Genomic DNA, 27197 nt, shown 5'->3' with positions numbered 1-27197 from the left:
TTGGACCACTCATCATCAGAGAGAGATATTTTTGTTTTCTGCAGTTTTTTTTTCTTTTATTGATAACACAATTTTTACACCTAATTTAGAAAGGATATAAATATTTGATTAGGAGAGTTAGAATAGTTTGGGATTTTGAGTTTTCAATTAATATTGTTTGTACCATTAATTTTGATTGTTCACGTACGGAGAACAAAATTTTGAGAATCCTTATATGAGATTTGTTTATTGAAAACGTTTGAGTGTGAATTATTTCATTATTTTTATTTCAATATATAGTGTTAGATCATATGTGTTTTTTTATTATTCCGGTATTCTCTGGACCTTACCTTTCACATGTAATAGCATAGATATTGAAGCACGAATTTAACCCTGAGATAAAAGAATTAAAAATTGTGATAAAGTCATAATCATATCATTTAAATAATTTTAATTAATCAAAAAAATTAATTAGCTAATTATTGCTTGGCGCACCAAGACTTTAAATATCACAATAATATATATATATATATATATATATATATATATATATATATATATATATATATATATATATATATATATATATATATATATATATATATAACACTTACAGCCCCCCATGAGAGCCCACTGACATTGAAAAGCCAGAAAATATTCAGCAGTTCTTGATTTTATTTGAACATAGTTCCTCAGATACTAGCAAGTGTTCATTTACACAGCAATTTTTTTTCATCTTTATAGAGGGGAGTCTTTAATCTTAAAAAGATATCTCAGTCCAGGACGCCACCTGACTGACCTTAGTGCAGAATATGTTCTTTGAATTCATATGTTCCAGAAGCCACGCAGGCTCTGCCTGTCCTAGACCCTTAATCGCCTCAGGTGGTATCTGATCCAATATGGTGAACCTACGCATCTTAAATGTGTCCAATGTCTCGATAAGTTCTTCCATGGTAAAGGGTACGGCCCGCTCAGCACCCTCGTCCCTTCATACTTCATGCCATCTGCCACCCAGAAAAAGCTCTAGTGTCACCAGCACGTCGTTGTTCTTTTCTATTGCTGCAGCCTCGGCAAGATCATGTGCTAATCTTGTCGTTCCCACGTTGGTTTGGAGCACCCTCAGCTCCCGGGTCTTGTTTGCTGTGTTTGCAATTTCTTAGCCTCTGACTTCTTTCGCACTGTTTCCACTCCCGCACTCTTTTTGGTACTAGTTCTCAGTGATTTCTACTTTCAATCAGTCGGTTTAACTTTAAAGCATCTTCTTGAATTCGCCACATGCATGGTCACATCGCAGTTGAAACATTTGGTTGTTTCTTACTTGCACTCCAGCAATATGTGACCCCCTTTGCCACATCGGAAGCAACATCCTCTTCTGTTCTACCACTTACAGTGTCATTGTTTGTGTCGAAAGGCGGTACATCTCAGGCATCTCGGTTTTTCTACCCTCAATTCTATTGCTTGGCAGAATTCATCCACATCCATCTCGGCACTCAGCATCCCTCTTACTTTGCCTTGTGACTCGGTTTAAATGTTATACTGGGATTTTTCAAATCGTGCTGTATTATGTTTTGGTACTCTGATGAAGTCATTTTGCCTAATTGAGTACTGGTAATAATCAGAGTTTAAATGAAAAGAGGTTATATTGGCTTTTATATGTAGTATACATTTAAAAATATATATAGAAGGTACTGTTAAAATGTATTTTTTATAATATTGTCAACATGAATGCCTATATGGTAAATTAAAAATTAACCGAATTATCCTTTTCTGAGAGACAAACACTCTTGCAGCATTCACAGCACTACCACAAAGATTTATATTGTAGGCCAAGTGAAAATAAACAATTGCCTATTAAACATTCAATAACTGTTCGTTTTTAAGGAAACTTTTTAATTGCAATATTGCGTAATAACTACTATTTATTCTTTTGCAAACATCATTAATTTGAGATTTCCAGCTCATGTTACTATCAAGATACAAACCTAAAAGTTTGCTGGAAGTTGTAGAATGAACCAGGCCATCATTTACTTTTATAAAAAACTGGTAACTTGAATTTGATCTATAGTAGAATTGCATGCTTGTGGTTTTTTTAGCATTAACAATCAAAGCATTTTTTTTACACCACTCTGTAAAATCTTCTGATATAACATTCAGTTGAACAGTTAATTCCTCGGCACTTGAAGCAGATGTAGCAATAGTTGTGTCATCTGCATACATAAATATGTTATTTGAACTGACATATCTGGGCATATCATTAATATAGCATAGGAATATTAATGGCCCCAATATTGAACCCTGAGGAACCCCAATATCAATATCACCATAATCTGATCGTGAGTCACTAAGTTTAACGAGGAGATCTTCCTAGATTGTAAATAAGATGACAGCCATAATGAGAACTGACCCCTAAAACCAAGATTTTTTAACTTCTCTATAGCAACACTTAAGTTTATGGTATCAAATGCTTTTGAGAGATCAAAGAAAAGTGCCCCCACAAAATCTACCCGATCCAGTGCGATGTGAATGAAACTAAGCAATTCAGTGGTAGCACTCTCTGTTGATCTTCCAGGTAGAAATCCGTGTTGGTTGGAACATAATATATTGTATTTACTAAGGAAACTATACATTCTTTTGTATACACATTTCTTATAAATTTTGCCCAAAATAATAGGGACTGTAACTGGCCTGTAATTATCTAAAACTGAATTATCTTCACTCTTGAATATTGGAGTTACAACTCCTACCTTCAAGCTATGTGGAAAAACACCATGTTCTACTGATAAATTTATTAAGTTTGCAAAGGATTGCGCTATATATTCACTAATACACTTTATTAATTTAGTTGATATGCAATCAATACCTACTGAGGTAACATTTTTCAAGGAGCCAATAACCTCTCTAACATCATACTCATCTACAGGAAAAAAATAAAAGGATTTATCTACATGTTGTGTGGTATAATGATCAAAATTAGTATTTTTAAAAATATTTATGATTTTATTTTTAGGACAAGTAGTAAAATGCTCTACAAAAGCGTTTGCCCTCTCATATTTATTAGTAATAATTTTATCAGCAAGTTGGATTTTATCACAATTATTATGTTTGACAGTCTTACCTATTTTTTTTTATTAACCATACGCCATATAAACTTCTGTTTTTGCTGTATAGTATTCTTACATTCTAAACTATTTTGAAAGAAACTCTTTTTTGTTTCATCGATTAGTTTGACATATTGCTTCTTTTTTTTTCTTTTTATATTTTAAATGAATGTCTATATTTTTAAAATTATTTGATAGCCAAAAAAGATTTCTCAAATCATTTCCCTCGTGTATTATATCATTTGTTACCCAACTATTTTTAGACTTATTGCAAATTCTTTTTGTAGTCATTGGACAAGATATGTCAATATAGTACGTAAGTACCTTCAAAAATGCTTCAAATGCCAAATTAGCATTATCGAGATATTCGTAAACCTGTCCAAAATTTTCAGTGAAAAGTCTGTTTTGTAAATTTAATAAATTGGATTGAGAAAGATTTCTGAATGTTACGTTTTGACTTATTTTAAATAGTACTTTTTTTGGTTTAGCATCTAATAACAAAAACTCCAAACCAAAATGATCTCCCAAAATAAAGTCTTTGGTAGTTTCTTCATATTGATGTGACCAGTTTGTAAGAAAATAATCTAATTTAGTTTCAGAAGTTTTTCCATTTTTGTCTGTAAATATTCGTGTAGATTCTTTATTTTGACACTTTAAATTAAAACTTTGTATAAAATCAGTAAGTAAAACTTTTTCCTTCGAATCTTTAAGATAATCTTATTAAAATCGCCGCATAAAATAGTGGTTTTAAAATGTTTAAAACAATAATTTAGACACGAGCAAAGTTTGTTTACAAATATCTCAATATCGCCAGAAGGGGCTCTGTAAATATTAATAAGACAACACATACTATCTCTTTGGGTGGGATTTCCTCTACCAAGATTCTTCTCTTCACAATGCCCCCTTTTGCCATCGCTCTCGACGCGCATGTATTCTCAGAGAGCTTTTTCACTTACAACGCCATTTCCCTTCCACCGCCCACCTCTGGTGATATTCCATGGTGTCTGGCCTGTCTGATCCTTTTTATAACAATGTCCTTTCTTCCTGTCAGTTTGTTTTTCACTTCTGCCATTAGATCCACAAATGATTTGTCTTTGGTTTTGCTAATGATTACCACTACATTTTGTGCTTTGGGCTTGGTGTTAATGTTGGCCCACTCTCTTGTTGCTTTTTTACTGAGGAGCGTGATCGTCACACCCCTCCCCCTCTTGCAGCCCACTCCAGGATTCTCCTCGATGTCTCACCTCCCAGTGCTGCCGGCGTATGGATTCCCACGTTTTCTCTTCCTAGCTCTTCAGTCTTCTGTACTAATTTCCTGTATGTTTTCAGGAACTTCATCGGCTCAGGTTCTTCCTTCGTTAGAGAGAAGTTTTAATCCATACTTCTCTTTGTGGATCCACGTTCCATCTTTATGGACAGATATCGTGACTATTATAGTTCCTAGGCTGCCCTCCTAGCCCACCTCTGCTGGAGCACCTGGTATGTGTCCTGTTATTTCCGAGATGTCCCCCTCTTTCACTACGGTCCTCGTGAAGACCTCTCCAGCCAGTTTTCATTTAGGAACTCTATTGTTTCCTTCTCGTCCTCGCATGTTATCATCTTGTCCGCGATAGCGTCCACCCTTCTTTCTTGGCTTCTGGGTTCTCTAAGTCCACTTGAATCCCCATTATTGCAGTCTTCTTAGCTTTTAAGGGTTCTACATTGATCTTCACACATCTGGATGTCGTGCACCCAGACTTCCTTGGAACCTCTTTTTCCTTCTTATTTTCCTCCAATTCCTTGATATAATCGAGCATCCGATTTCTCAGGATACTGACCTCCCTCTTTATGAATAGACACCTCCTATTTGGCACATCCCTCATGAGTTTCTCGAGTTCCCCTATGCTGTCCTGGAGATGCTCCAACTTTGATCTAGCTTTCGTTGTTGGGTGGCTGTTTCTCTTCCTCCGAACTAGTCGGTTCTGTCCTCTTACTTGATTTTCTTTTTCTTGATCTTCGCATTTTTCCATTCATTGTCAGAGCTGCTCACTTGCCCTCTTCCTTAAGTTCGTTTTCTTTCCTTGCACATAAGTAATCTGCTGATACTTCATTGAGGAGCACCTCGAGATCTAAAAAAGAGGTATGCAAACATTGTATATTACAGTGTAAAATACTTATACAATAAAAAACAACGTATACATTAAACAATAATTATGTGGTGATTTTTATTATTATTTTGCACAAAATCCGGCACTAAATGTTTACTTATATACCTTTTTATGAATCGAATATGTCTGAAGTTTATGATAATTTGTACAATATTTGGTAAAATGTGATAATAAACCTGTTAAATCAGGAAACTTCGGTTTATATAGTTTAACAACATAACTAAGTTGGAGACAAAATGATTTATATAACGAAAGGCAATATTTTTGCACTAAAAAAGTACAGACAGGAGAACCAATATAGTGTCCTTAATACATCCATTTTTTAAGGAAGACAGCAAAGTGGTGTTAACTACACTTGGAACTAGTTGAAGTAATACTTAAATTATATCAAAGGCTTCTAAATTATATCAGACCAAATATATAAGATATAAATTATATCAAAGGCTTCTAAATTATATCAGACCAAATAAAAGAATATTTTTATTGTTGTTATGTTTATTAACAACATTATAATAAGGTCAGTTGTATAATGCAGAGTCTTCTTGTGTAAAAAAGCTCATTGTTTGTTGAATTTGAAGGCAAAAGTAACAGTAAGTTGCACAAGTGTGCTCTTTATTTGATAATGTGGCAAATGCCTTATCTTTTTGTTTTTCACTTCTTTTTTTTTTCACTCTTTTCTTGGACAAAAAAAAACTCTGTTATGGATTTTGTTACAAAATTTTCTGTGTGCTTTAGAAGCATGTCCCTCATTTCACCCAACTTTAAATACAATCAATAAAAGATGGTGATATTAAAAAAAAGCAGAAATACTCCCTATTTGTACCAGATCTACAGTAATGGGAAGGCAATGATAAAAAGTTTTCAATGCAAAGTTCTATATTTTCAAGAGTAAGTTGGAGAGTTATAACATGCTATACAACTATCACTCTGGTGTTGTTATGGTGGTATTTTTTAGATCACAAACATTTTCAATCTTATGTAAGGCTTTTTATTAATTGTATTACTTTGGACAAATTGTTGAAATTAATTTGGCGGTTTCCAATATCTTTAAAAAATTGTAAATCTATCTTCATGACCAATCCTTAAAATACATTTCGCTCTCCATCCTTGATACTATTTCTCTACTGTATTTTCTCCTTGAGTACCAATATTTGGAACATGCCTCTTGTGTATGGTATGGTTTTTCTAGAGTTTAACTGTTTTTTTCATTGAGATCTACTACAATATTTTTTTGTATACTTTTTACACACTTTTCAATATATTTTTTATATTTAAATATTTTTTTTATAAAAATATTATTTTTGTGATATGTGTAAGTGTCCCATGGACTAAATAAGTAATTTGACAAATTTTTTGTTTTGCAGTAATTTGAGTGAATATTTGCATACCTTTCAGATTTTTTAAAGATTCACCTGGCTATCAAAAGATGAAGATGAATTCTCTTAAACATATTCAAACTGGCATAAGGAAAATGGTGATTGTGGGCTTAAAGATTATTTCCATAGTTATCTAAAACAGAAAAGGTTTAAAATTTACAAACAACTTCCATATTGCTTATTTATATCATGTCATTTCATGAGGCTCTTTAGCTCTACCTAGCATAAAATTAACCATTATGTTTTAACCATGTTTACTATGTCTTGATATGATTCTAAAGTGAATAATACTTCGGTAATTACTTATTTTAGTAAGGGTAGTCGAATTTGTCTGAAATTGAATTGTGGTTTAATTTTTATTCACTTTACAATCTATACATTTTCGAAAATGTCAGCATGCTCTGACCTGTTATAATTTTTGATCATGGACTAAAATTTAAAATTTTATCTCAAGCTGTAGGCAAAAGTAAAACAGCAAAAATATACTTATTCAAATTTATAACCAACACTTATTTGAGTTGTAGTTGAAATATACTTTCCATTTATTGGTGTACAGGCAGTAACAGGATTTGTAGCTCAGATTGAAATTTCCAATTAGTGATTTTTATATAAAAACACAATTTAATATAAAATATGGAATAAGATAGGAAAGTACAGTTTAACAAATATTTACATTGTTGTTAAACTGTTTGTTCGGGCTGTTAGGCCGTTGTCTTCTGAGATTAGTTCTCATCTTCTGGAGATGTTACTGCTTCGCTTGTAAGCTGAAAAGCAGTAACATCTCCAGAAGATGCCAACCCCTAGTGTTGGGAAAACGTCGTGAACTAATCTCAGAAGACAACAGCCCGAACAAACAGTTTAACAAGTTAGACGATGGCCGTGAAAGTCTAACGCATTTTATCATTTACATTGTTGTTTGAATTTTTCTTATTTACCTGTTTTATTTTATGGTTCACTATCAAAATCGTCAAGTTCGTTGCTGTGGGTGTCTGATATTGTACACATCAGTGGTATAAACTATTTAGTTTTAAAATATTCCTGAACCTTTCCTACCAATGTTTAAATCTTTCATATTTGTCTTAGCATAATTGATCAGGGAAATATTATGTTCATATCTATAACTGTGAAAAAAGCATCCAGAGAGAATCAAGAAAACCCCTAAATACTTATTGTATAGTTTTTTGTTATATCCACAAAAATCTTGTAGTTACACCAACAAAAAACGTTTGTTTTGGTTTTGGCTTTGGCCAATATTTTGACATTTCGCAATGATATCAAAGAATATGAATATAAACGCATGCGCCTATATTCCTTGGTATGGTATTGTCTGACATTGGACATGGAATAAATGTCAGGAGATTCTTGACATTTATTCCGTTATTATGAGATTCCCATGGAGTTCTAGATTCTAACTCGATGGAGATTCCTGACAGGAATCTCAAGAATTAATACTAAAAGCATAGACGTTAATAATAAAATATAAATAATTATAATTTTTGATAGTAAATTTAATTATTATATAAACTAAATATATTTAAAAATAATTATTGTATTTATATAAATTATTTTAAAACGAGAATTATAAAAATTTAAACAGATGATTCAATGTTGTTATTAATCGGATGACATTTATGACTTTTATTAAATTTTGACAATCGTTACCAATTGAACCTTTTAGTGACAGACATTCGTTTAATTTTTTACTTCTCATTTTATGTCTATATTTTGTTAAATATTTTTCATGCGGTTTTTAATTTAAACCTGCTTAGAGTAAATATATATGATGATTAGAAACGAATTGCTCGAGAGTAGTGAATCGATGCCAAGAACCGCTATTTTATGACGCTACCCGTGACGACGCCATCTTGTGGGGCTAGTTCCGTGACGCTCGCCTCAGCATTTTACTGTAGAGAAAAAAAGTAATACAAAGCCAGTATAGAAGCTTCGCTTTAATAATATTAAACACTTTAAATGCTCTATTGAGATATCTTCATTCTTAAAAGAACATATTTATGCATGAATACATTAACAAATTAAGTAAATAAATATTAAAATTATAATACTGTTTTTATAAAATATATAGGTATGTAAATAATTAATTTTATTAATTTTTTAAATCCTTAAGATCAAATATCCTTAAATCATGAATACTTATTAAGTGACATAGAAAATGGACCAATTGGTATGTACAACTAATGTTGTCCAAACTGATTTTGTACCTATCATTTAATTACTTCTTTGTATTAAGACCTTTGATATTGAACGTGAAATACTAGTAAATTACCACGTATAGTTTAAACATAAATAATATAGAAAAACGATAAAAAGACTTGTAAATTCAGACGACAGCTTGTCTATCACCTTATCGTGAAACCTCTGTACTAAACCTTGTCCTTTCGTTAAACTCTACAAAGAAATCCTATAAACTTAATAAAAGTTAGCAAATTGAGTTTAAGCATTTCTCCTGGGTCGATGGTGCCAGTGTATACCGCCTAATTTCACATTCTTATAAACCAACAACATCAATGAAAAAACTGGAATCATTCGAGCTGTGGGTGTACAGAAGAATTCTGAAAATATCATGGACAGAACACGTCACAAACAAAGAGGTTCTGGGAAGGATGAACAAAGAAATGGAAATTTTAAATACAATAAAAACAAGAAAATTAGAATATCTCGGACATATTACACGTGGAGAGAAATACACCTTGCTCCAACTGATTATGCAGGGAAAGTGAAGCATAGGGAGGCGTAGAATGTCATGGCTGCGCAACCCGAGAGTGTGGTACGGATGTACATCAAATGAACTTTTAAGAGCAGCTATGAAAGTCCGAATAGCTATGATGATTGTCGACCTCCGCCGCGGAGATGGCACTTGAAGAAGAAGATAAACCAACACGTACCTAATATCCGAACTCCAGTTTGGTTTACCACCAAATTTTAATCCTAAAAAGTTTAGACACATTAAACAATATATTTTTTGTGTTAACCTACAGATATTTTTCTTATTATCCCACATTTATATTAAACAAATTCGGAGTCGGATCTCCTTGTTTTAGCCCTTTAGTTGTCTGGAAGTAGTCTGTCAGTTGGTTTTTTGGACTCGTACTTGCGCTAGAACTAACTTTACAGATTTCATTGGTACACCAAATTCTTGCATACTTAAAGTGCTCACAGGCTTTAGCTTATATTTGTTTTACATTGAATAACTGGTCAATAGTAAACCGTCCTGATATTGTTCTATGATTTGCTCTGTGAAGGAGTAAGGATATGCCTCTGTAGTTTTTGCAGCTGAGTTTGTCTCACTTCTTGTGGATTGCTTATAATTGCTTTTTTCCAGCCTCCTGGCATTCCTTCTGTGTTCCACAAATCTATCAGTGTCTGTCCTCCAATTTGGAGAATGGAATCCATTATTTCTTGTATTGTGGGTGGGTAGTAGTGAGTAAAGTCAAAGAGTAGTGCCGTAAGCCATCTTTTTTAAATTCAAGCTACAATTTGATGAGCAAGGTGTGCGGTATTGTAGGACATACGTTGGAGAGAACAAATCGTTTCGCTATTGTAGCTAACCTTCTTGCTCTGATAATTTCTAATAATTTTGTATTTCTATTTGACAATAATTATTCATACAATCACGTTTATTTGATGACTACATACATATGAGATTATTAGATAATCTAGAAGAAAATATTATAATTCTCGGTTAAATTTTATTCCGCAGTGGAAGAAGGTAGTCTTGAAGTTTGGTGTTTTCTAAGATACTAAAAATATTTGCCTGTTCTTTGGAGAGAAATTGCAATTTCGACGCTGCTGAAGAATATGTTTGTGAGTTTATTTGACTTTGATGTTTTTGAGTTGTAGAACTTTTGTTCGACTCCATTTTGATAAATATTATGTGAATAGTAAATATCTGCTAAAAGTATATTATGGGCATTTACTAAGTGATTATTTTGCTGATAAAACTGGATTGGTTTATTGACAACAATAACAAATGATTGCAATCTAGTTGACTTTACATTAGTTTAACTTGATATTATGTAGAGTTTGTACACTTACAGCTTATATCGGAAATTCACAATTTATAACTTATATTAAACTCGTTAATATTTAAAAATATTCGGAACCCACGTTGAATATAACATTACAGTTTTTGATGCAGAATCGAACTCTCCCTTCACGACTGTCATTCTGGTGCAAAATAAAATAAATATTACCTTTATGTAGGATGACACTGTAGTTTGAAAATGTATATTAACTATACATTATTATTATTTACTCTTCAGGTTATTTGTTCTCAGGTTTGTTCACCATAAAGAGAACTAGTTTATAATTTAATATGATTGTACTAGGATATGGATGATCGGGTAAGTAATGTATCCGAGACAACAATTATAAACCTCAATAATATTTATTATAAATTAAAACAATACAGAGGTAAAATAAACAATAATACTAAATATTTAAAAATAAATAGATTCATAAATTTATGAGCAAAAATAGATAAATCTAGTATATAAATATTATCACTTTTCCAAATTATACACAGAGTAACTGCACTTTCTGCCTTTTTCGCCAGTATATTTGACACAAATTATTTGAATGAATATTTATCAATAAAGAATAACTTAAATAAATATTTAATAATGACAATACAGCAAAAAATATCAAAATTTCATAAAGTTAAAGCAACAATAACTTCTTAATTTATGAATCTTAACATAGGATACTTTTTGTTGTAAGTGTAGATATTAGACAAGAAATTGTAAAATTTCTGTAAATTATAATATAACTAATACTGTAAATCTGAACCTTATACGAAAATTAAAATTTATATTTCGAGAAATTAAACAAGACTATTTTTATAAGCTATTTTAACAATTATTTTTATAGAAGAGTAGAAGAACAACAATTAAAATTAATTTATTTCATTATATTTAGTCGGGTTTAATTGTAACTGTATTGTTTAACATTTGTGGTACATGTTTGACAAAGGTTACAAAATGTTACACAAACATTACTTTATACACTTCAAGAGTGAAACCATTTACCGAAAAAAGCTTAGTTACTGGATTTAACAAAGACATAGGATGTTCTATACGACGCCTATAATCCTATGTTTTGGTGAAATTAAGATCTTAAAACCCTAAAGAAAATTTGAAATGCCCACCTGATGGACAATTCTTGAAATTTCATAATTAGATCACTTCACAAATGAAGAAGTAGTATATCAAAGTATATTACACTGGGCAAATGCTTCTACTCCAAAATTATTGTTTCGTAATCTGCGTATTTAAATGTTATAAATTTAAAAATGTTCAGAAACAAAGAAACTATTATTTTTAAGAAAAATTAAACCGACAGAAATTTTAATGTAGAATTGAGTACACTATTTCATAATAGAAATTAATCTAAACCTATTGAAATAAACTGATACACAGTATCATTTTGTGAAAATGTATGTTCTAGTGTTTGCTCTGTCTCTTTTTAAACAATCTAGATTGTTACTATACTTGTTTATTGCTACTTCAAAAGATATCATCTTTAATACAATGTAACATTTTATAAGTTTGCAATACCAAGGCTTTAAATGTCTTTCTAACGCATTACGTGTTACAAGACAATAATTAATAGGGGGAATATGTGCAAAATGACATACATGTACAAAAGGACATAGACGGGTTATTGTGAATTTGGCGGACTTCACACGAAACTAACAGTTACACCACGCGGCCATAACGGTACTCTATAAACTTTCAATTTTTGAACACATCCATTTCATTCGTCTTGGTGTCATCGCCAATGATAGATATTCACACGAAACGATTTTCTTTCATACTGACAAAGTTTTTGTTCAAATGGTAAGTTTTTTGCTACTAAATCTATTTATGTAGCATTTGTTTCATTGCTCAAATATTTATCTTTAACTTAAATAACTTATTTATAGAAAAAAATCCTTGGAGTCAAATTTAAAAGGCCTTGCTTTTAGGAAAACTACCTTTCCATCTGATTAGCAATCTGATTGGAGGCAATTAATTGATCATATAAAATTCCTTGAAAATCGTTTATTCGGACTGATACGAGCATCTGTAGAAAAATTAGCCTTTAAGATGGCTAAGAAAAATGATTTCGCTGGTAAATTTAACATCTAAAAGCAAAAGGGATAATGAATTTCAAAGACGTAACAGAAATATATTTTTGCGCAAACCAGAAGCCACATCAGTAGCCCGTGCTCAAGCTTTTAATCGGCCGCAACTCCAAAGTTTTATCAGTTGTACGGAAGCTTGTTAGAATCTGTTGGCTATAGACTGTAACTGTATAAGTTGCTGTAACTGCTGCTGCTACCAATGAACGTCCATCGTCTTTTGATCTTGTTTTTCCTATTGAGCTGCTTTCTCCGGTGGCAAAAGGATGTTTTATTGGTGGCCAAGGAAAACGTAAATCGAAAATTCGACAGAGCTTGTTGGTGTTGACTTGTACTCCTAACATGTTGAAAATAAAATCTAAAAATCAGCCCATAACTCCCCCAACAAAGAGAAAATGCAAAGCCACCAAAAAATTATTTTAACGAAAACGATGAAGAACAAGATTTTTACTGCTTGCATTTATTGTAATGACCTCAAAATCTAATCCCGATGAAGACTGCTTGCGGTGCTTACAATGTTCGCTTTGGGTTCACCGTTCTTGAGCTGATGTTCCAATAAGAACTAAGCTTTTTATTTGCGCATTATTCCAATAATTTTGTAGCTATATATGTATGTTATTTTGTCTATTAGCAATATGTCATTTTGTGCACATTTCCCCCACGCATAATTTAATTAACTTCGCATAAAAAGAATTTTAATTAATAATCGTAAACAAACTAATAAATAATAAAGATTTAAAAAAAGTATATGACAAATACCTAAAAACTATTTTCACTTATATTTGGTCATTCATTTTCATACAATCACGACTTTAACATCGTGTGAGTAGTATTTTTAGTAATTTGTGTCAAATATGGACTGGCCGCCCACAAACTGCTGAGTCGCCCTGTATCCAAAAATTAACTATAATTAATATAAAACATCAGTCCATTGACCTAAAAAATAGATTTGTTAAACGGGGCCACCAATGTCGTACTGGTAACGCCAGGTCAGGTACTGAGCAGCTTCTGTCATGTGACGTAGCGTACTGGTGAGTCCATGTAAGTGTCTTTTAAAATCTTGAGCGATTCTTTCAGCTTTTCCTTCCTCTTGGGATGTCTCATCAATTCCAGAGTCGATTTCATTGCTGCCAGACTCAGAATCAGTATCGCTTAGAGTAGATGACGAATTTGTGGAAGTCACACTCACTGAAGAGGGTCTGCGGATGTGGCCCTTGATAATTGGAGTAGTTACTGATGTTACAACGGCAGTAGTAGGTGGTGGAGGATTCTTTGGAGGCTCTTGAGCTCCTCCCCATAAGAGCGAGTCCTTTACCCCGTTCAACATATTGTAGATCTCAAACAAGTCAGTAGAACTTAGAATTTGGTGTACAGAGTGGGATGATTTGGTCTTTGAATTTTGACAAGCTGGGTCTTGCTCATCTCCGACTTTTAAGTCCATCAAACGACAAGGCACTAAAATGGTTTCATCCATTTTGTTGACGGTCTTAACAAATTTCTCCATCACGTTAAGGATGCTTTGGTTAGAGAATTCTGTGTCGTCGTGTCTAGCTATGCGACGAAGGCAGTTCCTGTAATAAAAGAAAAGTTCATTAAAAAATGTTTACTTTGTTCAAATAATATAAGCAGTAAAATAAAATTTAAATCGATGTGACTAAATGTACAAGCGCATAAGAAGTTGATACTGTAGCTATTATTAAAATCAAAATTCATCTAGAGTAACTTGAAACGCTTTGCAATTTTCATGAATATTAATAGGAAGAAATGAACGTTCAGAATTATCTAAAATATAATCACATTTTTAAAAGAGCCACTAGATCTAATTTGTAAGATTAAAATAGTACAGAAAATACAAGTTTCCTCCATCTTATCTGGTTAATTTACTCTAAAATTCGGGTGTTGGTCTACGACCAACGAAAGCACCAGACCAGAATTTAGAACAGAGACATCCAAATAAAGGATCTGATAGTATTTTTGTTTGGTAGTCCTAATCAGATATACTTTCAAAGCTCACAAACCTTTCCCTGCCTTATCCTTATTACACGCCTTAACCTCTCATTTACGCTTTATCTTGATCGGTTGTGTTTGGTCATCTTCATATTTCTCTGTTCATCTGGGTAATACTGTGTACTGACAACTCCCACTTCTACCTATAATTATTATTAACGCGAAAGCTTGGGAAGTTTGAGAAAACCTTGATATTGTATTAACTTTTTGTAGTAGCGAGCAATCCAATAATAATAAATATAATAATTTAAAAATTGATTGGTGAGGACGTTTACGACATTATTTCATAAATTTCAGTTGTTGCTACATAGTTTTTATAGCAGCAGCAAATTCATTCCACCAAATATTTTTATTTAAAAATTATCGGAAATAAATATGTATTCATATTTTACTATTCACAAATACATAAACATGGCTTTAATAACATAGAAATAGAGAGATAAATAGCAGATGTAAGAAAATCACTGTTATGTTCTTCATTGTAGTGAGAATACACGAATAACCCACTTCTAAATCAAAATAATTTTTTATATCCACGTTGAATTGTAACCTGTTACATGTAGACCCATGCTAGAAAATTAAAAATCTGCACCTATTAAAGCCGATGTCCTAATTCAGGTATTTCAATACCAACATGGATTTAAAGTCGGGCAAAGAGCGGCAAATTTATTTACAACTTAGAAATGCATATATATCCAATTGCATACATGTTGGAGGAGGCACTATGTGGCTCACATGTATGCCCTCCCCACGTAGTCCACGTCCAAGTGTTAAATACTTGCATTTTAAAAGAGACACTCCAACGCAAACTCGTGAAGATTTGGAATGGATATATTAGGGTAACGTGCAGTATCATATGGAACAGTCAAAAGGTAGTGCCGTTAGTTTAAATGTAGTAGATCGTCGTCTATAGACGAATATGAAGGTGAAGAGCCCACCACCTCCCATATACAAAAAAATGTTAAAAAGATCCATGACCTAATACTACAACATCGGCGTGTGACTATTAGACAAATAAGTGAAGATCCTGCTCTCTTATAATATGTGGTATATAATATACACTGCTGAAGTGAATATGAAAAAATTGTCTGCAATATGATTCACACAAGGAAACTTGAAAAGAAATTTACACATCAATATTTAACACCGCCGCAAAATTCAAGATGCAACCTTCAGTAGGGAAGGACATGCTAACAATATGTACATATTATGCCCATGTAATTCCAAATTTACATAATACTATAACAGAAAAACATAGATCGAGTTGCACAAAGCTCTCCTCTTGGATCAGAATCACGCACACAATCACAGGTATGAAATTACAACAACTGCAATCGCTGATGCATTATTCGAAGTTGAGCATCCATAATATTTTCCAGATTTATCCCTAAATGATTACCGACTGTCAATCAGTACTTAACAAAGGTCGAACGACCTTTCTTTCCAGAAGCATTAGAAATGGTATTATCTAGATGTAAAATATGCTAATCCCATGAGACTACATGGGAAAATAAGCGTGAGAGATTTACTAATTGTTTATTATAAGTAGGTCAGGGGTGGAACTAAGGTATTAGCCCTCGGATATTACAGATGAAATAAAAATATCATACAATACGCTTTATATGATAAACTTGAGGTGACTATATCAATAAACAGGTGTCACGTTCTGTTTGCAGAACTTAATTATTTGATTAAAAGGAAACGACGCATTTTTAATAAATTGATCTAAATTGCACATGGATATAAGATGATGTTAAATGTTTTATCTTCATATCTAGTATGTAACAACCGCTTGTGTTAATTTTTTCACATCAGTAACCGAGTTTTTAGGGGATTTTCCTTGTTCATTTCTTAGACAGACATCACTGATCTTATCTGAAGGTTACAAGAACCTGTCTTATGTTAATCTCTGTTACAACAACGTGTGTTTCATAAAATATAAGATTGTTTGTACATCTGAAATAAATACTCATAATATGTAAAATATTGTACATTTGAAGACAATGTGTCAGACATTTTGAAAAGGCAGATGTAACAAAATATACAAAATCTATTGTATATTTTGCGTATAATAGTTAAATGAACACGACACCATGTAAATATAATTACAGCCTAATTTCCCTATGAAAACTTATAAATGGAATTAATATTGTAAATAAAATCTGACCAATCTTTATAAAAAACATCAATTCCAAAAATATATGTTGCATTGAAACAAAACCGGAAACTGGGATTTCAAATATAGTTTTAACACTCCAGTTCTATTGGAACATATTATATTTATCAAACTAAATTCAGTAGAAAACTCTTACAGCTGAGTACACACTTGAGCATTCGAGCATTTGTTCGCCCTATTTTGCTCAGATGAGTACGAGGCGAGCCGAACGGATCCTCACCGTTCAGCCCGAGCCGAGAGTTGTTGGCTCTGGCAACTGGAACCCAAAACATAAATTTTATTTCAGCAATTTGCATGAGAGCAAATCTCGGCTCTAATGAAAATAACAAAAGAGGATTGTGGCAAGAAAGTGGAAAGAAAAAAAGGTTTATGACGGAGGTAGTGAGCAAAAATAAAAAACAACTAACACAGCTGGCCTACATAATCCTTCAGACCGTCTACTACAGCTTGACACACTTCAGGAATTATTCCTCCAATAGCTTGTTTCGAAAATTTTAAATAGGTAGTGCAAACTGGATTATGAATAACCACTAGCTAGAAATCTGAGCGTCAGAGCTAGTCGTTTTTCTATACATATTGTTTTTCTGAAAACAGTAAAGTTTCTGAAGTTTTCTTCAGTGTGTACACGGCTTAATGGATTTGCAATGTCGTAGTCCAAAAAATCTAGTTCAAGATAGTCGAGATAAAATAAAAAACAAAATTAATTTAACACATAAGACGATTTTTTTTCTGTACTTTACTCGCCAAAATACAGTATTTTTATACGTGAGTGTAATAAATGTTCTATTTAATTTCATAATGGTCTGGTTGTTGGTTTTAAAAACTGTCTTATGTTAATGCCATCTTAATTACCAATGTTATTTTTAAGATATGTCACAGTATTTGCTCAAAAATAAGTAAATAGAATATAGTAAAAATATAATACGTCCTTGTTGGACACATTTATACATAATATTGCACAACAAGATTTCCAAATAATATGGTTTAAAATTTAAAAAAGGTGAGTAAGTACGTGATAGCAATAACATACTTCATATAAAAAGAGTTTCTAAATAATAGATACCATATACCTCTCGCACGATAAGGTTATGCGTGTTTATTAAGTCTTAAATTGTTGTGCGAACGAATTCGATTCAATTCGATAATAAACAATGTTGCTAATTGAAATGAATGACCAACTTTAAAAGCTGACAAAATACCTCGACAAAACATCAATAGTGATTAACAGTTAAGGAAAAATCGAAATAGATTGACTAGGCTTACATTTAGAAAATTAAGATATTATTAAAAAAGCCTGATCTACATTCTCATTTTTTAAGTCAAAGAAACTCCATTCTAATCTAGTGTGAATTCTTATTTCATGGCATTGATATCGACATACAAAAAAGATTTGATATAACTGACATTGTTAGATGATATAAATTATTTGAAGAGAAAATAAAATGATCAAGTCGAGTAGTACAGGACTGTGGTTCTTAAAGGTGCTAAACGGAGTATTAGAGATAGCAAATGACAAATCCTTGAAGTCGTACAGCTGATTTTGCTTTGCTTTTAACAATCATTTGGCGAACTCCAATAACTCATTAATTGCCATAATTTCAAGAAGTTATATTACATGTCATTATGCAAAGACGAAGTTAATATTTATAAATTATTGCAAAAATAAGGGTTTTTTGTAATTATCTTGATAAATTGTTTATGCATTTTAATTTAGCAACTCGCAAATTAAAGGAATTTTTACACTCTTTACGATTGTTAAAAAAAAGCAAAATCGGCTGTACGTCTTCAGTATTTGTCATCAACTATCCCTCATATACTTTTTAGAACCAAGGACGAAATATTATAAAGTTTTGTTGACAGGGAACAAAATTCACTAAGAAGAAAACTAATAATGTAACAAACTAATAATAAACATAACGAGATTTATGTGTATATAAATCTAAATCTATAAAAATGTATATACCTACTTTTATAAATATAACAATGTTTACGATAGGAAAAGAGTGGAAAAGAATTGCAATACCAGCATAATGCAATAAAAACAAATAATCTAGTTTTAAGTTTAAAGAATTTTAACAAATATTCAAAATAATAACATTAAAGTTAAATAGATATTATCACGTTCATTGGCCAAATGCTTGACATGACTAATTTTATATGTAATCGCTTAATACGAAGGTCGATGATATTTTTGAAAAATATGCAACAAAATTGGTAAATGCTACTAATTCAAACTAATAAAAATTTATAAACACGTCTCAAGAATTACTTAAAATTTTATTTAAAATAAATTATTATAATTGTTAAAATCACAGAAAAATACTTTAATTTTAAAATTTCTGAAAGTTTTAAAAACATGCAATATTATTAAATAATTCAATTTTCGGGTAATACTATAAAGTGAAATATCTTTTGCTTTAATTTAGAAAAAGCTTCTTCAAAATTCATCAATACTATGCAGTTTAAAATCATATCTGTATATTTAACTGATTAAAATTTTGTATAAGAAAATAAAAGAATTATTAATATTTTGACTTTAAAGCGAAATATGAAAGAAAAACGTATTTTGACATCTTGTTTCAATCCCCCTCTTATATATATTTGTCTTTTTATAATTTTATTATTTAATTATACGAAAATTATTATTACCGAACAGACTAAAGTTTTTTGTCTAATTTGGTAAAAATTATAAATACTCAGTTCGTATTATAAAACTTCCGATACAGTGGAAAATTCCTACGAAGCCAACGAACTGTCGTCAATTTCCGGAACAATTAATTCAAGGAAAGTGTAAGGCAATTAGGGGTAGAAAAACTTGCTAAAAATAAAGCTGAACCATATTTATCACCAAGAGTAAAATTCAAGATTTTATACACACATAATTGCAGTGGAAATAAAGAAAAGTAGGCGATGTAACAAAAATTGCAACGATCAAGAAGTGGATATATTAGAAATTAATTAAAATAGTGATATATCACATTCAAAATTAAATAACGCAATTAAACGAATACATAGACCTGGAGAATAATAAGAGACCAGAAACAGCTGAAAATTTATGTCCTGCGAGTGGTCTAAAAGATCTGCTGGGATAGCCAAATAAAAACATTTAAAAAACTAAGTCAATATTTGAGCGAACGTTTTTTAATCAACAGTTTCATCAGTTTAAAACAACTATGCAAACGTCCACAACCATTAATTTAGGGAAAATGTTTATTATCATCTTAAATATACAATTTAGGTTTAAAAATGATGTTTATCTATAATTGTTTCTTGTCGTATATCCCAAGTTAATTTTCTTTGTAGATTTTCACTAAATGACAGTTATGCATAACGTATACTGCGACAAATATTTGGTGTCCTGAATTTTATTATTGGCATTTATCTCCTTGAATAATTGTCATTTCGTCAATGTTTCCTTTTCTTATTTGGTATTCTTGTAGCTTTACGATTACTTATTACGAAACTTCGTATAAACCTTCAATTTCTATTTAACTTTTTGTTTGATCGAAAAGGACGCATGAAGAAGTTCTAATCTACGTTTTATAATTATCGATTTTTTTTAAATTGAACTGTCTTTAGTATATTATACCTATTATCCCTATTATCTATGAATATTTCAAGGTTCTTTCAGGAATACTTAAATACATTATTAGCTTTTATCATAATTGGAACAAAAAGAAACAAATGTCACATATTATATATGTAAATCTATCAAAGGTTCAAAGTTTCAAACTTTGTTATGCAATAAATATTTTTTTTAAATATGCATTATGTACACGTTTGTAGTATGTTTATACAATTGAGTCAATAAATAATAAAATACGTCATGTAGGTACCGCGCAACCGGTAAAAATAAATATTTTTGTCAACAGTAACATTAATTGGAATTTTAGTAATCTGGAAAGACAAACCAGGTACGGATATTAAGGTCAATATAGCTGTTGAAAATAATCTAAGAATTAATTCTTTATGGTGGACAGCGTTTAATGGCGCAAAGGAACAATAGACAAATATATAAATAAAACACTCTGTATCTCATAAACGAGTAATATTTTTTGATGTAATTTGGGTTAAATCGTCATATTTTGAAATTAAAATATTTACAAATATTAATTATTATTTTCCGCGTATCTGAAAACACACACCATACGCACTAACAACTAAAACGTCAATTTAATGGTTTTAAAATGATATTTTCCAAAACCCAGTGCTAAAAAATGGTTAATGATTGACGGTACATATTTGAAAGGATAATTTAAATACCTGGAAAATGTTCATTTATTATCTCATTAGCTTAACAAGTCACGAGAAAGGCAAACAAAAAGAAGTAGGTCCTATTAATCTTTTTAATTCTACATCTTTTACGACTACATCTGAAAAAGAGTCTAATGTTATTTCACAATCAGATTACCTGCTTAATTGTGTCTTTCTTTCTCTTTCTATTATTCCTTTTAGAAATAGACTGCATATACGAAATCGATTCATTATTCAAAATATTCAAGGATAATACCTACACCTGTCTCTGTTTTCCTTCGCTCAATTTTTTCCATTTATCGCTGTAGTTTCCACAGCATTATTGTCTGTGACCCAGAGTTCTGATGTCTTCCTTAGTCGTAGACTTTCCTTAAGGCTACAAATTCCATATTTAAATCGTTGATTTCTCTTTTTTTCTTTCTCTTTTCTTAGTAGTTTTATAGTGTGTAAATGTTGTCTATCCATGATTTCCGTGTTGTAAAGTCTGTACCGATTTATCCTTTGTCGATTGATCTATTTTTCAGTACATTTCCGTTAAGTCTTTCCTGTTATTTGTATTTCTTGTTTTTGATGATTGCTTCTTTGCCTTTGTGCGTTCTTCCTTTGTATGAATTGGGGTCTTTGTTCATGTAGGAATTTCTTATAGCAGGCCTCCCCTGAATATTTCGTAGTTTGTCTCAACTGCTACACTTTTGTCTGTCTTTCCAATATTTTTATTAATAATTAAAATAAGCAATAAATCTTGTATTAAAAGAACAAAAATAGCAAATAAATTTAAAGAAAGCGTTTGATGATAACATTAAAACCAAAGTATTAAAAATAATCCTTACTTACTCAGTATCCATGGATTCTGAATATTTCTTGATATTCCCTTTATAAAAATATTTAATCTATACTTGAAAGAAGGGTTTTTTTTTTCTATTAAAATAACTTCTTTTTTGCTAAATTGAAAGCAGAAAATCGTACTCGAAAATCTTGTAAGTATATACCAGAGAACCACTAACGATTGAACCTCACTACTCAAGCTGATGCTGCATAATAGTTTAATGTTTAAAAATTACATTAAATTTTTTTTATCATTTGTCACTCGCCTGTTAGCTGATTATTAATCTGATGTCCGCTTATCAACTTATTTTATCAAATTAAAAATCCGCTTAGCTACGATGATAATTTAACAGGTCACTTTTATAATACTATACTAAGATCGTGTGATATTGCATGCTCTGACCTCATGATCAAAAGTGAAATTAATTGTATTGATTTTGTCCTACTTTGATAATACGGTGGCTGTTTTATTTCCATAAACCATTTTTCTCTCCCGTCTTTTTTCGGTTGGTTCGGACCTTTGAACCTTAAAAACACATATCCATCTTAACAGGTTCCATTGTATTATGATTTTGCTACATTTCTCTACTTTCGTTGTCTTTCTAAATAAATTAAATAGTTTCAGATTGTCTTCATTCAATTTAAATTTATATCTTTATTGGTCACTGTTGCTTGGGAACTGTATAGTCTAAAGCCGGAATCAGACAGCTCGTGGAATAGCGCTCTTTCCTGGTTTACGTCGGCAAAGAGCAACAGAAAATCGATATTAACGATCAGAAAAGAGACAACGGTTGACATCCTACGTTACTGTGAAATTAGTAAATATTTGCTTTCTACGTCCGTAGGATTTGAATGCAGTGCATCAGCTTCCGATTCTTTTAAACTAGGTCGATTTACCGACAAACAATGGGACGCGCCGGCCATAAATAGACAGTTTTGCCCTATCACAGGGATCGTAAACCACAAATATTGAGAAGAAATACGGTATTCCACGTTGTGTTGGTTCCCGTCTTTATATTTGGTCTTTTTCTATTACATATTTTTTATTTTTCTTCGCCAATGAAGAATGCCACTTCACGTTCTATGAGATCGCTCCTTGACAAGGCATCTAAAGCTGGCTTTACATTTACGAGTACTTGGTTTTAAGTTACTCCACTCGGAAGTATAAACGCCTTCCACAAGGAAACTAAGTTCCTGTAGCTGGCTGTGTACCATGTATCACAAAAAATTTTGTTAAAATCCTTTATAAAAGGTATATAAATTCTCAATCTCTTTAATTTATATACCTTTTATAAAGGATTTTAACAAACAATTTTTTATACACCTTCTCGGAACCTTTTGCCAGTTAGATACGAGGATCGAAGTTGAACACAAACCAAGTAGCAATACGAGAGCACGTGTAAATTACAAATAGAAAATGACGGAACTCAGATTTTCTGGAGAACAGATGCAGCAGTTTATTGATCTTTACCGATCATTCGAATGTTTGTGGAATGTTAAACTCACGGAGTATCGAGATATTAAAAGGAATAATGCATATGAAGCTATTGCAGATATAATGAATATTTCCACAGATCAAGTGAAGAAAAAGATTAACAATATTCCATACGCATAAAATTTTTAAAATCCTCATCATGCGTTAGTAATTTTGTGAGCAAAGTTTCTTCAATGCCAAATATGTGACGCTCTTTGTTGTTTCACCCAAATGCTTCCCCTTTTTCTTAATTTTTTATCTTTATTTTTCTCCTTTAAAATGCTTAATATCACTAAGGCGACAGCAGCTCGTTTCGTTCGCAGTTCTACTTGTAACTCAAATCTGAGCTTCTCGGATCTGAGTACTCGTAAATGTAAAGAAGGCTTAAGTGAGTCATCAATATTCAGCTCAGTGGGATGCTATTGTTCCGAGGTGTGAAATTCCATAAACAAAGGATCTACCTGTTTTATGAAATGATTTATGTTCTGAATATATTTTCCAAGAGGCCTTAGAAGATATAGAAATCCCTAGGTATAAAGGTGAATGGAAAACCTATTCATAACATCCGATATGCTGACGACACGGTCATCCTTGCCCATGATGAGAGAAAGTTACAGTTCCTAATCAATAAAATCAATAATAATCAAATTAATCAAATCTACGGTCTTAAAATAAATATAAAGAAAACTCAATTCATGGTCATCAACAAACGTGATATAGACAATGTCAGAGTACGGATAGTAAATCAGAACATAGAAAGAGTACAGAGATTTAAGTAAATGGGATGCAGTTTCAAACGGTTTTTTTAATAACAAGAACTTAAAATTGAAGCTTCAAAGAATCGATTGCGATCAACTAAATACGTCTACAGTCACTGTTTGGGCAAGTATAGTTGTAAATAATGCCTGACTTCTAATTTTGACGGACACAACCAGTTTACATAGGTCATATAATGTATTATGTAAAAATAAATCCTTCAAAACTAAAAATTGGACAATAAAACAATTATTTCTAGGAAAAAAATACCTGGACTATGCAAAATACCAAAACCAATCAAGTTGATTTTTTGATTAGGTATCTTTAATAATTCTTTGATGCTTCGACCTTCTGTAAAAAACCTGCGAATGAGGAAATTTATATTCTATTTTGTAGTGTGTGTATAGGGTGAGTCATTACTAAAAAAATTAAAAATATTTAATAATTATTGATTTCTTTGTTGACGATAGTGTTATCTAAAAACAAAAAACAAAACTACTGACTTCTTTAATTGAATTAGGAATAATATCAAATAAAGCATACATTATTAGTAATTGGTGATTGCTTTTAAACAAAAAGATTATTACATTAATTATATAGAATTCAGTGATATAGTAATTAAACATACATGACAAAAAAATGTTTGTACATAACAATTTCACCTGTTAAACAAATTACAACTATATGTTACAATTGTTACTACACCGCAAATTGCTACAATCTACGTTCAAGCAATTATCAATAAAAATAGCTCTGTTTGGACAAAGGAAATCAATCTAACCGATGTAAAAAATCAATGACACGCATAAAATAACCATCCTGTGACGTAAATATTTACTACAATCACAATAAAAATCTAGTTCTACAAATCACTTTGAATGAAGTCCGAACAGTTTGGGACGAATAATGTTATTTCCCAAAAAAATAACTCACAAAAAATGTTTTACCAATAATTTGTTTTTATTGCGTAAAAGAATAAAAGTCTATGAATTCCAAAAGGTAAATAGAAACAAGTCTTATCTATTCATCTTAGCCAGAAGTTAAGATTCATAGCACCCGCAAATTGTAAGCTAAGAAGGACATATCTCTCGAAAATCGTCTTTATAGATCGTTTAGGAAATCGGTAGGTTATTTTCAATCTTTTTATCAGCCTCAGATATCAAACTCGGTACTTTCTAAGCTCACTAGCTACCTTGCTACAAAATGTAAGTCTGTTTCACAAAATTTAGTGGATATTTCCACATTTTAAACTATGTACTATTTAATATTAATCTATACTTTTGAAGCGGCGTCTATTAAAAATCGTCTTTGGGCTATACAGATACATTGCATGTACTTTTTTCTTTTAACTCTTTAACTGTGAATTTTGTATTAAATTTAGGACTATTTAAGTATATGATGGAACGTTTCATATTATATCATTACAGAAAAATAAAAAAAAAAACTGATAACCGAACATAAATCGGAAAAATAAGATTTGATTAACAGATGATAAAACAAAACGAATATAAACAATGAAAACTAAAAATAGATTAATTTAAAAATCTATTATAATTTCTTTAGATATTTACAATAATTTTAATATTGTTATTAAATTCCCAAATATTTAAAAACCAAACTATGAATTTAAAAACTCACCTAGTAGACATGAGTGTTTCCAAAGCTAATATACCTAGTTGTGAACGAAATATAAATACACCAACTTATACTATAGTTAAAACTATATAAAACTTTAATAACAATACCTAGCGACGTTTAGCAGCAACTAAAACGGCAAGAGACAAGAAAGAACGGAAACGGAGATATATGTGATTATCCCCTCCATATCGGATTCTATGACGTAGTATAGACGAGTTTTGATAAAAAAATTAAAACGGTCAACTTACAAACACAACTTAAAATCAATAAAACATCTAATACAAATATAATAAGTATGACGGAAGAAGAAATATTTAGGTTTGATTTGCCTCGAAATTGTATAATTGTCATTTCTGTTGCACGAAATGCTCCGGTAAGAAAATTTTAACTGAAGTGGACAAAACTTTATTTTTATACATTGCATATTTTGCTAGAAGCCTATCCCCAGTCTATCTGTGAAAAAAATCATCGAATTCACGTAAAAATCTTATACGGGTTTTTGAAGGTTCTAAAAGATATATGAGGGATAGCTGCTAACAATTCCTTGAAAACGTACAGCTGACTTTACTTTGTTAATTTTTTAAACAATCATAAAAGTGAAAAAACCAATGTTTGCCTATAAAACTTTTTTTTATATATTTTAAAGAAAAATAGTTCAAATTAAATTGTAGGTCTGAAAAAGTTCTTGCTTTGTGAGTTTCTAAATTAAAATACATGAACAATTAACTGAGATAATAGCAAAAACCTTTATTTTTGTAGTAATTTATACATTGTAATAACTTTGTTTTTGCACAATGACATGTAATATAACTACTTGAAGTTATGGCAATTAATGAGTTATTTAATTGTGCTAAATCTCAGCTAAACCGACCAAATAGTTTGTAAGTTATTAAATTTGTTTATTCGGGAGCGCGATTATTTAAATAACACTTGCCCAAACAGTGACTCTAGATATCTATACTAGTGAATACCATTAAATAGACGCACTTTTAACGACTCTTTTAGTATACCAACCGACTAATCACAGGGTGCTAAGTCGGGACTGTAAGGCGAATGTTTTAAGACTTCCTGACCACGCAGATATTGAAGGTATGAGTCACATAATCGATCCAACGGAAGAATTACAACACTAGTGAACTTTCCGGAACATTTTTTTTTGAACTGTAATTGTTACCATCTCCTCTGTTTCCCTTGTTGTGTATAGAGCTTATGTGAGCAATTAAGTGTTTGAGTTCGATTTATAAACATTGTTATATATGGTATAAATTACAAATTAAGTAAAATGAAATTCTTTCTAAAAAAATATATTTAATACTTAATAAACAAAT

The 27197-nt window shown here is 31.2% G+C and overlaps 1 protein-coding gene and 1 long non-coding RNA gene across 6 annotated transcripts in view; both read right to left on the bottom strand.

Annotated features, from left to right (window-relative positions):
- Positions 1–7867, bottom strand: part of LOC140451876 (uncharacterized) — a 35485-nt gene extending 27618 nt beyond the window's left edge. The window contains exons 1-3 of one of the 2 annotated variants that reach the window (XR_011952102.1): positions 7536–7867; positions 6613–6733; positions 3928–5185 (exon numbers count right to left, since the gene is read on the bottom strand). This is a non-coding gene — a long non-coding RNA (uncharacterized lncRNA). Of the gene's footprint in view, positions 1–1600; positions 5186–6612; positions 6734–7535 lie in introns of those variants that run through there. The other variant, XR_011952101.1, reaches the window with a different exon arrangement.
- Positions 7868–10986: 3119 nt separating this feature from the next.
- The window catches only part of LOC140451864 (mid1-interacting protein 1-like), a 37502-nt gene continuing 21291 nt past the window's right edge, over positions 10987–27197 (bottom strand). For 2 of the 4 annotated variants that reach the window (XM_072545778.1, XM_072545779.1), the window contains exon 2: positions 10987–14310. In XM_072545778.1, coding sequence (XP_072401879.1) covers positions 13692–14310 — 619 coding nt within the window. In that variant the 3' untranslated portion in view covers positions 10987–13691. Of the gene's footprint in view, positions 14311–22010; positions 22191–25869; positions 26003–27197 lie in introns of those variants that run through there. The other 2 variants (XM_072545780.1, XM_072545781.1) reach the window with 2 other exon arrangements.

The sequence above is a fragment of the Diabrotica undecimpunctata genome, chromosome 10 (genome assembly GCF_040954645.1).
Source record: "Diabrotica undecimpunctata isolate CICGRU chromosome 10, icDiaUnde3, whole genome shotgun sequence".
NCBI lineage: Eukaryota > Metazoa > Arthropoda > Insecta > Coleoptera > Chrysomelidae > Diabrotica > Diabrotica undecimpunctata.
This window is presented reverse-complemented; position numbering and strand designations above follow the sequence as displayed.